This window comes from Vanellus vanellus (genome assembly GCF_965231255.1).
Source record: "Vanellus vanellus genome assembly, chromosome: 6".
Classification (NCBI taxonomy): Eukaryota; Metazoa; Chordata; class Aves; order Charadriiformes; family Charadriidae; genus Vanellus; species Vanellus vanellus.
In genome coordinates this window covers 28,274,578-28,288,360 of record NC_138911.1, presented here as the reverse complement: position 1 = coordinate 28,288,360, position 13,783 = coordinate 28,274,578, and the positions used below count along the sequence as shown (strand labels likewise).

Genomic DNA, 13,783 nt, shown 5'->3' with positions numbered 1-13,783 from the left:
GACCGTCCCCTCGGCAGCGGGGCACTGACAGCTGCCCCGAGCGGGCACCCGCCGCGGCGCTCCCGTCCCCGGCAGGCGGCTCGCTCCCCGCCGCGACCCCCGCCGCCCGCCCCATGAACCACCGCCGCCGCCGCCGCCGCCGCCGGGGGGCGGGCGGGAGCGTGCCGCCGCAGTGAGCCCGCGGCCGGCGGAGCGCGGGGGGCGGCCGAGCCCCCGCGCCGCGGGCACCATGGACAGTATCCTGGAGTCCTTCCCCGCCGAGCGGCTTTTCCCCGCTGCCGGCACCGGTTTCCTTGACCTCGGCGACTTCAGCGAGGCGGACTTCCTCAGCAATGTGGTAAGGGACCGCCGGCAGCCATCCCCCCGCCACCCCCGCCACCCCCCCCACCCCTCCTCACGGTTCCCCGGCGGCGGGGATAGGACGCGCCGGAGGGTTCGCCGCGGCCCCCGCTGCGCCCACCTGCCCCGGGGCTGCCTGTGCCAGGGTCGTGCCCCTGAGCCCCGGGTGCCCCCGGGGTGCGGGTACCCGGGTGCCCCTCGCCGCACACGGCCAGCGCCCCCCGGGACCGGCCCCTGTCCCGGGTACCCCGAGGAAACCCCACTGGGGAATCACAGGGTTTGGATTTTTTTACAATCCGCTTTTTTGAGACCCATGGCTGGGGGAGAAGAGTGCAGTCCCAGGCGGGGAGTGCACAACCTGCCGTGGCTCAGCTCAGGCAGCACCGGAGGCACGACTGGGTGCCATCAGGAGACCTTCAGGCTCAGCGCAATTCCGCTCTCATTTGCTTGTAACTTTTCCACAGAGTGGCATTTGGGAGATGAAGCATCTCCCGCTTGGCGTTAAGGCTGGGCTGATTTACTTTGGAGAGAAGGGTGAGGGGGGAAGAGTGACTTGGGAGGAAAATGTGTTGCCAGTCCCAAGAAACCAAAGGGGCATTGTTCACCTCTAGGGAAACTGCCCAGCCTCTCCGAGGAGTCATGCAAGTCCCCAGCCCAGCAGCTCTCCCTGAGCAGGGCGCATAGGCTCTTTGCTGTCCTGCCCAAGCTTTCTGTGGGAGTTTGTGAGGCAAATCCTGCAGTCCCTCTGCCAGGGAGGACCCAACCCTGAGGCAGAAGGGGGAAGGGCTCCAGTCCAGAAGTGGTTTGGGATGAGGGTGAGGGTATCATCCGATGCCGGGCAGCAGGGCACTGCCTGCACTCGAGGCTCCACCAGCCTCTGAGCAGCTGCAGCCATGGGACAGTGTGCTTACCCCAGACAGAGAGATTTTAGCCATGGCTTGTTACTCCCCTGTCACAAGACTGGCACCTCCCATACTCCCCGTGTAGCGCTGTAAGCGTCCCTGAGGACTACCCTTGCAACTGGAGCAGGGGAGATGCTAGCACCAAGACACAGAAGCAGGGGACAGAGAGAGGAGGGCTGTAGCCATTAAACACCTGATGAATCCACTTCTGCTTTGCTATACAGAAGATATCCAAAGCCTTTTATGCTGCCTCCCTTGTGGAGGTGCAGAAAGTAGAGATGCAGAATTTGCATATATGCTAAGTGCACTACACTTGGAGTGTGGAAGCACCCCCGGTCTGGGAAAGAGATTATGCAGGCAGCCTGATCTCCCACAGATCTCACCCACTCCTAATCTCCAAGATACTACCGTGCCTCAAGGACTGGCTCTGGTCGGGTTCTCCGGGAGGCAGCGGAGTCCTGCTGTGCTCAGGCAGACCCAAGGCGTCACCCCGAGACTGAGCGCTCACTCGCGCTGAGAGGTCTTGCCTCTCAGGTACCCGAGAGACCTGTCATTACGAGTCTTGTGCTTTCCCTAATTCCATATACATCCAGTGCGGATGAAGCTGTGCTGATACCAAGTGCTTTATGCCAGGACCATTTATTCCCTTACCAAAGTGAAAATTGTATGTATTGGCACCAGCCCTTTTACCTCAGTGCAACATGGGCTGCAGGCAGAAGTCAGGGAATCCCTAACCAATATAGGTGGTACCTCTTTATAGCTTAAATACAACTTCTGCCTGCAAGCACATTCTGTGAAAAAGAAGCTTTTGTGTAAGAGTGCCATCTGGTGCCACCTGCCAGGACAGTGTGTTTAAAGTGTGCAGTGGCCATGTGCAGGCTGGCTCTGTCCCGCCTCATTTAAATGGTCTTTCTGCTTGGAAAGCTGCTTCTCAAAGTAGCCTACCCTTGCCCTCACGTTATCTAGGTTGTGGTGACTCTGGCATCATTGTGCTCAGCTTACAAGCAGAAAAAGAAATGCTTTTGTGGATTATTTCCCAACTGCCAGCACCGCAAACTTCTGCTGGAGTGTGAGAGTCAAGCTGATACCTTCTCATCCTGCAGATGATAAATATAAGTGATTCTGTAGCCACTTCTCGCCTACCAAATCTGTTGGTGCCAGAACATAATACATCACCCTCTTTGTTCTCACTCTGCATGACAACATGGGGGAAGGAATACGCTTACATTTTCTTACTAAATCCAGCAAATCTCCTGGGATCTTGAGATGTGTTGAGAAGCTCTTTTTACATAGAACTGTGCAAAGCATCACCGTGCACAATAGCTCGCAAAGTTGCCAGTGTCTTTGCTTCAAAGATGGGCAAACTTTTCCAGATATTGTTCAGGAAGCATTTTTCTTAGAGCGGGCCAGGAATTTTGGCCATAAAATGCCAGTATGACACTTTTTCGGGGGAGGATTTCTTCTGTTCAGAAAGGAAGCAGAAAGAAAAGATGGATGAACCTTACTGCAGAGGCTTTCTGCAGAGAACCTACTGCAGAGGCCTTACTTTCAGGGCAAGAATTACATGTCTTTAAACTACTCTCCTTTCCTGAACCTTGACACTCCTAATGAGTCATGTTGATCTTTTAAAAATGGTTCCCTGTATTGTTCATCTAAAGTTGTAACAAAGAAGTAATGAAGGAACATCTGTGGATGCATCCTCAAAAAGTTCTGTGCGCTTGAAACAGGAAAAAAAAATACTAATTTAAGTAAGTGTGGAGGTGCCATTCAGAAGGACCTAGACATGTGGGAAGAATGGGACAGCAGAAACCTCATGAAATTCAGCAAGGCCAAATACTGTCTCCTGCCCCAAGGATGTCTGGACTGACCCACCAGGGCTCATGGAGCAGTGGTGTGTCCCAGTAGCAAAGGTGGGTAGCAGCTAGCAACAGGAGGGCAGCGGTAGATAAACAGAGGGATGTGATTATCCCCTTTTCTTGACAATCATAAAACTGTGTCTACAATACAGTGTCTGGTTTTGGACTGCCTCATACCAGGAAGATGTTGATAAATCTGAGTGCGTGGAGGGGATGGTCACCAAGATAGTTGGGGGTTGGAGCACTTCTCCTGTGAGGAGAGGCTGAGGGAGGTGGGCTTGCTCAGCTGGAGGAGAGGCAGCTCCAGGGAGATGTAGCAGCAGCCTGCCTGTGCTTGTGAGGACGCTACTGAGAAGATGGAGCCAGGCTCCATAAGCGTATGGCAGGAGGATGAGTGGTCATAAATTGGTACGGGGGAGGTTTAGACTGGCTATAAGGAAACAAATTCTCACTATGAGGACAATTAGAGTGGATGAAACTATCCAGAGACACTGTGGAAGCTCCTTCCTTGGAGGTTTCCAAAACCTATCTGGGCAAAACCCTGAGCAACCAGGTCTGCATTTAGTCTTGGCCCTGCTCCGAGCAGGACGTTGGATTAGAGACCTCCTGAGCTCCCTCCCAACCTGCATGAGTCTGTGATTATATGAAGAGGTGTCTGGGTTTTTTTTTAAAAACCTTATGGAGAGTGGTGTCTGCTTGGTACTTGGAGTGTAAATCTCCAAGGGACACAAACTGCTTCTTTTTACTCCATTTAGCTTCTGCTAACCAGACTTACATATGATGACTACTAAGAACATTATCAGTTTCCTTTTGCATAGGAGGCCACCTACTGCTATTGAACTTAGGCATCTTTGCTGATCTTTTTCTGCCAGAAGGACCCACCATAAATGAAGCTAATCCTTCATGTAGTCTCTGCTTATAAATTTCGCTTGTCTGTCTGCTGCCCAGGCGAGCATTTCTGGTCGTTCCCTGCAAGCACCCGTCTATTCACTTACAGTCTATTACAGTTGCACTCAGAGAGCTCTTATCAGTGCTGTGAAACTCTTCAAAACCCTTATGTTTTTAGTCCGATTCACCACTGTGCTTCACTGGGTTTGTGACAATCTGGTGGCAGAATGCAGGCAGAATAAACCAGCAAAATAGGAGTCATGTGTTTCTTTTTAACCCCAAACCCCAGTGGGCCTGTTTCTTCCCTATGTTTCAGTATTTTATAGTATGAAAAAACACCTCCAAAGATGACTTTGGATGTTCACGTAAACACAACTCCATTTTGACTCTATGCTTTTCAAAGTATATTCTGAATCTCCTTCAAAAGGGAGGAAACAAGGCGAAAAAAATAGCCTACATGCTAGTTGAGGTCTCTGCTGCTAGAAGTTGCAAAAGGGCAATTCAGGCTGTCTCAGTAGTGCTAACCCTGCTCCTTTGGGGAATGCATGCTAATGTGTGCTTTCACTGGGTGATCCTATATGCCTGGGCAAAGTGACAAGCGGCATCTTCTGGAGCCTACTGGGAACCAGCAGCATGGGAGAAGAACTGCTTGTCCCTGTGGGTTGCTTCTTGAGTGCACACTAGGTTTTCTGCCTACCGCGTGCTCTTTCCTTTAATATTGTCCCGACCCGCAGAAAGGAGGAAAGCAGCAGGACTGTATGAGCAGGCTGAGAGCACTGCTGGTGCAGCTCATAAGGGGAGCTTTCCCTGAAGATAAAGAGAGGCCATTCACCATGGATGACCATCGCTCTTGCAAGAAGCCTGTATACACTTCTATTCCTCTTATGCCTACTACAGGGACATAAATAGCACTTAAGTGTTGCTTAGGTCTTTGACTGACCTTTGGTCTGAGCGAGCTTCATGATGTGTAAGCTTCCTCCCACTATATCAACACACAGTGAGGATGAAGAGCTCAGACATCCACTTCTCATCCCTTCCAGTTGCTAGAGAGGAGAGCTCTGCTGTAATGGGAGGCTGGGTCTCTGGGACTGATGGTAGTCCCTTGTGGGGACACACACAGAAAGCATGTTGGCCCTCTGTTCCCATGCCTGGTAAAATTTGGCCAGTTACACATCCCTGGTTAGTCAGCCAAGTTCAGGGCAAAGTAAGACTTTTTTCTTTAAATTTCGCTTGGAACTTGCCAGTCAGAGATTCCTGTGGGATAGGGAGCACAGAGACCTGGTGGGGCCATCAGACCTCGCCTCATGGAAATGAATCCTAAAATAATAGTTTCAAGTTTTCCCTATTTCATTAGTGTCTTTGGATCCATCTCATGGTTCCTCCACTTCATGTTCGTGCTGCTCCTTATCATCTCATAGTGGGACTTACACCTGCAGAAGTGCTAGCAGCAGGATGAAACCAGAACTGAACACAGCTGTTCATGGGTCTCTGAGCCTACAACATCATCACCACAGGGTCATCACCAGGAAACATACTTCCATTTTGGTAACGAAGAAGGGGAGAGACTTGAAATTCCATTGGAAGAGTCTAGGTCAACACTTTCTCTGCAGAAATTGGGGATCATTTGTGTCCCTCCTAGCAGCCAAGAAACTGACAAACATTTGGGACACTCTTCCTAAATAAAAGCGTTTATCTGTTGGGCAACTGCCTGCATGTGCTGGGGATCTACTGGCCTCATCTCAGCCAAAGTGGGAGAATCCTTTAACTGGTAGGCCAGAGCTAGGGGAGAGGTTGCAACTCAGAGCAGGAGTGCAGGAAGGCATGTGTCCACAACAGAGTTAAACAGTGGAGACAGAGCCATGGTTTTGGTGGGGAGCAGCAGGAAGGGCTTCGGTGAAGTGCTTGCAGAGTAAACAAAGGGAGGGCTTGGCAGGGGGTGGAAGCACATCTGTGCACACAGCCTGCTCCCACTGAGGGAGGGTGTCAGCAGCACCAGCTGGGAGATGCTAGAGTCATGTATGGCTCGGGCCGTGTCTGCCAGGTGATCCCCATCCCCTCTGGCATAAGGCGACAGTCATTCAATGCCACCACCGCTTTCAGACAGGGGAAAACCTAGGGGTCTCATCTGTACAGACTAGGCTGTAGAAAGCCTCTGAGACTGTTCCATTAGATCTTGTTCTGGTACCACTCTGTGTGCCTAAGCATGGTGTTTGCTGGCTTCTGAATCCCACAACAAGTGTTGGGTTCATCAATGCAAAGTGCCTCCTGCTGCCCAGGAGCCCACCTGGTGCTGCACTGGTCCCATCCCATGCTGTGCTGGTCTCATCGGGCATTGCGCTGGTCCCATCCAGTGCTGGACTGGTCTCATCTGGCACTGCGTGGTCTCATCCGGCACTGTGCTGGTCTCGCTGAAGACTGGAACAGAGCTGTCTCTGGTAGAGAGGCGAATCTGGAAAGAAAAGTGTTTTCTGAAGCAGCCTCTTAAAGGGAAATTTTAGAAGTAGGGATTTCATAGCCACAGGTGCAGCCCCGCTACTCAAAATGTGGCCAAGCTGACACCTCTGCAATGTGTTCCTGTGTTTCCTCCAAGAACAGTCTACTCCTGGGCTCACTCCTTTTTTTCTCAGTATTTCCCTGTAGGTTTTCAGACTGTAGTGTTTAATTAGCACTTATTATATTACTTATTTACTACTTTAAAAATTCTCAGTGTTAAAGGAAGCAAATGAAAACACTTCACTCTCTGGAGTTGTCTCTGTGACAGCCACCTGGCAGGTCCTCTTCTCATAGCCACAGGTAGGATTGTGCTCAATACGAAGATTTGATTCTCAAGACTGACTTGTACCAGTGCATTTTAGGGAAGGGATGAGTCAGCCCTCTAAAGCCGGCATGTCCTTGTCCTGTTGTGGACCATCCACTGCAGGAAACCAAATGGGACGCAAAAGCCATTGCTGTGGAGTTACAGGGGACCGGGTAGGGCACGAGGGATGAAGTGGACCATGACAGCTCAACTAAGAAATGGCCAAAACCTGTCTCTTTGCCTGATTTGATTGGGAGATTTCACAGGGAAATTCCAGGTCTGTGCTGCAAGGTCAGGTGCAGTTGCCGATGCTTCACAGGCAACCTTGTGGCCAGCATTGTTCTTCTTCAGGAGAGGTGTCTGTTGGAGGAGCAAAGTTTGTCCTCACTTCCAGGCCAATCTCCGTCCTGGGGTTACTACATCCCACTGATCCCAGCTTTCTGCTGGGGACTGTTCTTATCTTCCTTTACACATCTGAACTGCTGGGACTCCCTGTCTCCGCATGAGAGATGAGAAGTGAAAGCAAGGGTGGAACCAAAGCCATGTTTTTCAACTGACCCCCATGCTAGCGCTGGGCTATCCCACTGCAGCCAGTGACTTCTGAGTGTGCAACTTTAAGGTAGTTTTGTATCCTCTGGCCGAAATCATTGATGCTATTTTCAGCCTGGCAATAGGACAGGGTGGGTGCTTGCATGGAGCCCTTTTCTTACTCTTTCCTGTCTTTGGAGCTCAACTTGTGTTGTGAGTTGTTGGATGATTTCTTGGGTTGGTGCCTGCGTGTTTTGCATTATCCCTCTGAGCAGAAATAGCTGAAACAGTGTGAGGAGCTGAGGGCATGGCCAGGGTGGCAGGGGACTGCAGGTAGCGTGCTAAAAGGCAAGCTGTGTCTTTCAACCCAGTTGCTCCCCACATGTCTGCCATGCAGTGTTTACATCTGTCTAGCTGATTCCCAGCTGCTCAAGAAAAGACTTTTTTTTTTTTTTTTTTTGCTTCTGCTTTCCTGTAGTGTCACATCATTTAAGGTTTTCCTTTCCTTTAGTCTCCTGAGCCGACCTGAACACCCAGCTCTCACCCATCCCTTTCTGACTTCTTTACCCACCTTCTCTTTCTTTGCATCTCTCCTTTTACTCATATTTTCTTAAATCTCTCCAGGGCTGCCTGCCTTTGAAATAATGTGGAACCGCTCTGGTCTGGTCAGTGTCCAAGTGATAGATGCTTGACGCTGATCTTGACACGTTGTTCAGCCAGAACAAAGTTTCATGAAGGTTGGAACTGCAGATATCCACACACTCTTTCACTCCTTTCATCCTCTTCCTATTTTATCTTCCCACTCTCTAAGATTGCAGAAATCCCTCATACAGGAGGGAAGCAATGTGCATGGCTATTCTCCCTGAAACTAGTATGTAATTTAAACCAGTGCTGGGATAATTAGTACCATCTTTAGGGCTCAAAGGTGATGCCTTACGTCAGGTCATTCATTATGATCACTGTCCAGCCTGTCTCAGAGGAAACTCACCCTTGACTACCTCAGCAAAGTTGCTTTTGCCTTCTTTACACTGTGACTTTGTCTTGATTAGGAAAAATGTTCGCTCAGGTCAGTCTGGCTGACCCGATTAGCAAAGCCTGCTCAAAATGCAGTTAACGTTTTTCCTAGAATAGATGCAACGTAACTTGTTCAGCTCAGCAAGCTGTGTCAGGAGTTCCCCTGCAACAGAATGTCAGGGCTCCCTTGGGAGGAACCTGGAAGCCAAGGCTGGAGGAGAAATACAGCTTGGGCCTGACACCAAGCACGTTACACAGGAGGGAGCTGGATACAGCATTGGATTTGGACACTTGTGTTGGATTGTCAGCATCCCTCCTGCAGGTGAGATTCCTTAGACCAATGCCCAAAGAACTCCCCAGCACAGTGCCATAGGGACACTGGCTTCTCCTCCTGGTGCCATGGCACGTCCAGGTGGGAGCACTGCAGCTCAAGAACAATGCGTCTCTGCTGGCTGAGGCACAGGGGATCTACCTTGCAAACCTGTTCCTGGCTCTGTGGTATTTGCAGCCCTCCCCCTCCTGGGAGGAGAGCTTTTCACTCCAGAAGGGGTAGCTGAGACAGAGGGAGACCAGGATGAAGATGTGGACCCAGGCCCAGAGCCTCAATAGTTAATTGTTGCATGTCAGAGCAGCTTGATGTTAAATGAATCCCATAAATTCATGACAGTTGAAGGAACGAGCTGGGCAGGTGCTTTCGACTGAGCTCACTGCTGCCCTGGGGGAAGGACTGCAAGCCAGGCAGCTCAGGGAGGAGGAAACCAGCTCTGACATTTGTAAAGACTGTTGATGGAAGGTTTCTTTCAAAGCCGTTTCAGTCTCTCGATCTGAGAGCTCTTTGCCCAGGGAGTGCTGGAAATCTGGCTCTTCTTTCCAAGCAAATGTGGCAGACTTCAAGAGTTGATGAGGTGCTGTAGAGCCACAAACTCTGAATTGCCAATTGAATGATGTTGGGTGTTTTTGTTGTGTTTTTTTCTCTCTTTACGGACAGCAGTGCAGTGAGGCTGTTGGGAATGGGAGAACTGTATTTTCGTCCCAGTTCTGCCAGTTACTTAGTGTGTGATCCTCAGGATGTCACTTACAGCGATGCAGCTTTTGCTTGCTGTTAAATGGTGCACATCCTTATTCTTACTGACACAGGGCAGTGCCATAAATGGGTGAAGCAGATTAATGAAAAGTTAGACTGGGGTGGGGTTTTGCTAGTAGTTATCTGCCAGGAAAAGGCCATAGGAGCTATTACTGTGCTTCCCGGGTTAGAGTATATTTGAATGACTTCGCAAATATCACGTATATCTGCAACATTTTCAGTTTGGCAGGTCCATCGTCCACTGATGTCCCAGCTATCCACCCCTCTCCTGTTCCTTACCCCAGGGGAGTGCACGTGTCTGATTCTGACCTCAAATACTTCAAGCTAATCCAGAGTAATCTTTCTGTGTCAGTCTGAATGGCTGCATTGGTCAGCATCAGGATTTAAACTCAAGTACTTGGCCCATGCTCTTGCTGGCCTGACCTCCTTGAGCCTTCCTGAAAATCAAACAATTTGTGCTTTATAAATCCAGTGAATGGCCTGCACTCATACCTCATCCTCCAATGCATAACCAGATCCTGGCTCAGTCGCAAAACCTAGCTTCTTCCTAGGTTTGGCGCAACTTGCTGAGAGCACCCCGTTACATTTCTGTCCCTAATTGCTGCGTGGTCAGGGCTCTGCTGAGTTCCCAGGCTCCCAAACTATGTCTCACTTGTTTTGTATCTGAGAAGGAGGTAACAAGCTGAAAGTACCAGAGTGCCATGGCTTTATCAGTCCCCGAGCAGGGCATTCAAGACTCATGTGAGTCCCTCCTGTTGCTCAACACATGTTTTTTTACTTTCCTTTTCTCTTTGGAGGTGCCTTTTCCCTGTAGTAAGTCTGCCAGACCTGTTGTAAAGTTAGGCTCGCCATCGTCCACTGGGATGAGCAATGCAAAGGTTGCTTTCCCGTTCTCTGACACCTCTCCGGCTCTTCAGGATTTATCAAATGTAGTTGGCAGCAGTCTAGCAGCTGGATTAGCATTAAATAATGAGCAAATGGCCTGCAGCCCTTTTTCAAACCTGGCAAATCACACACCTTTCATTCTTTTCTTACATATCTTCAAGACCCATTTTTATCACAGAGCTGAGCTCTGGTCAACAGTGGGGATGGAACAGAGGGTGCTGCACTCCTTTCTTTGTTGCTAATTAGTGCCAGGGTGGTAGCCAGAGGCTGCTAGCTGTGACAGCAAAACTGTTTTCTCCCTCCCCCCGTAGCTGTAGCCACAGCAAGCAGCCCGTGGCAGCTGTAAGCAGCTGGGGTGAGCTGCAGCAGAGCAGGAGCAGTGCTCATTTCTTAATTTTCCTGCATGCTCCAGGCTCCAGGGGAGCTGCCCTGGCAACCTCCTCCTTTGTAGCCAGAGGCTGAAGTCCCAGGTGAGATGAAGGCACACATTACTAAGTCAATCCCAGCAGCTACGCAGTTTGGTGAGGTCACCCAGCAGCCTTGATAGCTATGTCTAAGTGCCAGAGACCCATGTCCGGACCAGTGCCGCGTCCACCGGTCTTAGATGCCTTTCTGAGATTCGATGAAACTGGATTATGTAGAGTTGCCAGAGGATTTATTTATTTATTCTGGGAAAGAGAAGAGGGAAGGAGGCCAGGAGGGATGGAGAATAGGGAAAGAAAGAGGGAAGAAAAAGCAAAGACAAGAGAGAGGTAGCTATGCAGTTAGCATTCCTGAGCCATCTGGACCTGTTGGCATGCCCCCAGCTGGACAGGCTCACAGGTCTATCCACAGCATGACGTAATCTCCATCGTCCAGCGTTTGATTTTTCTCCTTGCGCTGGATGGCCTTGTATCTGGTGCATGTCTGGAGCGGGCATTTTGATTTCCTGTTGCTATTTGTGGACTTTTCCTGGCCGATCCTCAAGAGCAGCTCAGGCGGTTTGCATTCCTCAAACTGAAGAAGCAATGCCACCCCATTGGCGTGGGGTAAAGGCCAGTTGCAGCCAGCCTGCGGGTGGGGGAGAGACAACCCTGCACGGGGAACCAGCTGTGGTTTGCACCGTGCCGCAGCTGGAGACAGGATGACACCTCTTCCTTGTGCCTGGGCCGCTGCAGCTGAGCTCAGGAGGTGGCTCAGCCTTCAGCACCAGCACAGAGAGGGATGGTGGGACCTCCCTCCCCATCTGCTTGAGGGCTTCCCTGCCCCACTGGGTCTTGCAGCAGAATGGGAGGAAGGAGAATTTTATTTGGTCCAAGTCCTAGTCTTCCCTTTGGTAGATGTGAATAAAAAGCAAGTGCTGATCTCAGTCCCTCTCCCATGCTGACACCAGCACCAGGGAGCACCAGGGCTCTCGGCTGCCCTGTGAAGCAGGTGGGCTTCCTAGCACGTGGGAAGGGGATCTGGGGAGGACGTGGTCCAATGCTGCCAAGTGCCCACCCTTGCTAGGGGAAGGCCTGTGATTGCCTTCCCTCCATCACTTGGTGCCATTTCCAGGAGGCAGTGCAGTCTAATGGGAAGGATTCAGGCTCGTGTTCCTTGCATGGTCTGTGGGAGACAGCCATGCCTCACCAAGACCAGCCATCTCTTTTTTCTTGAGTCCTTTCCAGCACATGAAATGAAGAGGGTTTGCACGTCCACCTCCTTAAAAGCACACTGTTTGAACGTCTTTAAGTCACAGGAGCCCCCCAGGAGCAAAGTGGTTGTCCTCACTACATAAATTCAACATGTGGAGGGGCAAACAGTAGAGCCATAGGTCCTCTCCTGCCTTCAGAAACAGAGCAACTCCCACCCTCCCACGTAGCTGGAAAGGTCTGAGGGGCCCAGAGGACAAAGATGGGATTTCTCTACAGTGTACCAGTGCTGCAAGCAAACCTCAAACTCAACAATATGAGGGGCCTGCTTCAGAGTATGCCATTCTCTGCTCTGACTTAAGAGATGTGGGTAGCTCTGTGATGAGCCATTAGGCAACAGTTTGACGTGAGCACACACTGTACTCCCTCCCTCAGGATGCCTCATCCTGCCCACATACCTTGCTTCGCTTTGTTTACTCCAGGGGCTTGGGAACAGGAAGTTGAGCGCAGTGACCCCCAGGGAGCAAAATTTTGTTTGGCGGAGAGTCCTACCACCTGGTTCAGAAGTTGTCCTGGTTGCACATGAAGGGAGCAGGGCTCTGCTCTCATAAAACCCCAGGGACAGCCTGTCCACCTGGGATGGACTCACTGGAACCACAGAGCTGAGCTTTTCTACCTGACTCAGCTCTGCTGAGAGAGACAGAGTAGCTGAGGAAAACGATGGCCTCTTTATAAAGCGACTGGCAAAACTCTTGCATCTCTCCTGGGAGCAGGCCAGGGATTCTGAGTCACCACTTAAGTGGGTTGCGGCCAAGGTACTCTTACCCAAGACATTAAGTGAGAGAGGAGAGATCCACCCAGGAGTGCCAGCAGAAGAGAAATAGTCGTGACCATAATTAATAATAATATAATGATGAAAAGATTCAGAAACGCACTGCCCACTCCAAAAATAAAGTTTGAGGACAATTCAAATGCTGTACAGAAAAGAGAAGAAAGAGTCGAGAAAGACCGCCAAAGCCTGCATGTCAGCTGCAATGCAAGGAGTCCCGTCCAGCTGGCCTGGGTTCAAAGAGCTCCTATTGTCCAACAGCATTTCCAAGACACCATTCAAAACTTTCAGAAAATGAACCCAAGATGCAGGGTGAGATTTATCGCACAATAAAGGCAAGCCAGATGTGTGCACCCTTTCGGAGAGAGGAGACAGGAGGAAGGCGATGGAGGAGCGAAGCAGGGGAGAACTAGGCAGCAGAGGCATGAGAGAAGAGGGTGGCATGAGAAGGTGTGGTTCCGTGAGCATCCAAGCAGGAACAGGGGCTGGGTGTGTCTGTGTTGGGACACTGGGCACTTGACAAGGATTTCATATATACGGAGAACTCCATACTTAGGAAAAGTCACTCGGCATTAGGATTAAAGGACAGAAGGGAAAGATCTCACTGATGCTCTTTCTCTTTTTTTTGCACATAAAACCATGATAGGTATTAAGAGGTTATTGTTGCTTCTGGTCCTGGATTATATAACTGCATAATAAGGCCAGGTCTGAAAGGATGCCCAGAAATCAAACCACAGTAGATTTTATCTTGATTTTCTAGGGCTCGCACAGCCTTCATTATCACTTTGCAACACTGGCCACTGTGGCAGGGCTGGAACTTCTTTTGCCACAGGAATCGCTCACTTCCACCTGTGATTTGACTGTGTTAAAATCTAGCAGTTAATTACTCAGAAACATAATTTAATCTTTCAATCTGCTGCTAATGTGGTGTTACATGACCACAACCTGCCATCATTAAATAAGTCCTCAAGTTCGCAATAAGACCAGTGTTGTTTCTGTTGTCTGCACAATAAACCGGTATGGTGGCCGTGCCATACCATCACTCCAC

The 13,783-nt window shown here is 50.4% G+C and overlaps 1 protein-coding gene across 1 annotated transcript in view; it reads left to right on the top strand.

Annotated features, from left to right (window-relative positions):
* Positions 1 to 229: 229 nt before the first annotated feature.
* Positions 230 to 13,783, top strand: part of CREB3L1 (cAMP responsive element binding protein 3 like 1) — a gene marked incomplete at both ends in the record, with an annotated part of 44,176 nt that continues 30,622 nt past the window's right edge. The window contains one exon of the mRNA XM_082485884.1: positions 230 to 337. Coding sequence (XP_082342010.1) covers positions 230 to 337 — 108 coding nt within the window. The remainder of the gene's footprint in view (positions 338 to 13,783) is intronic.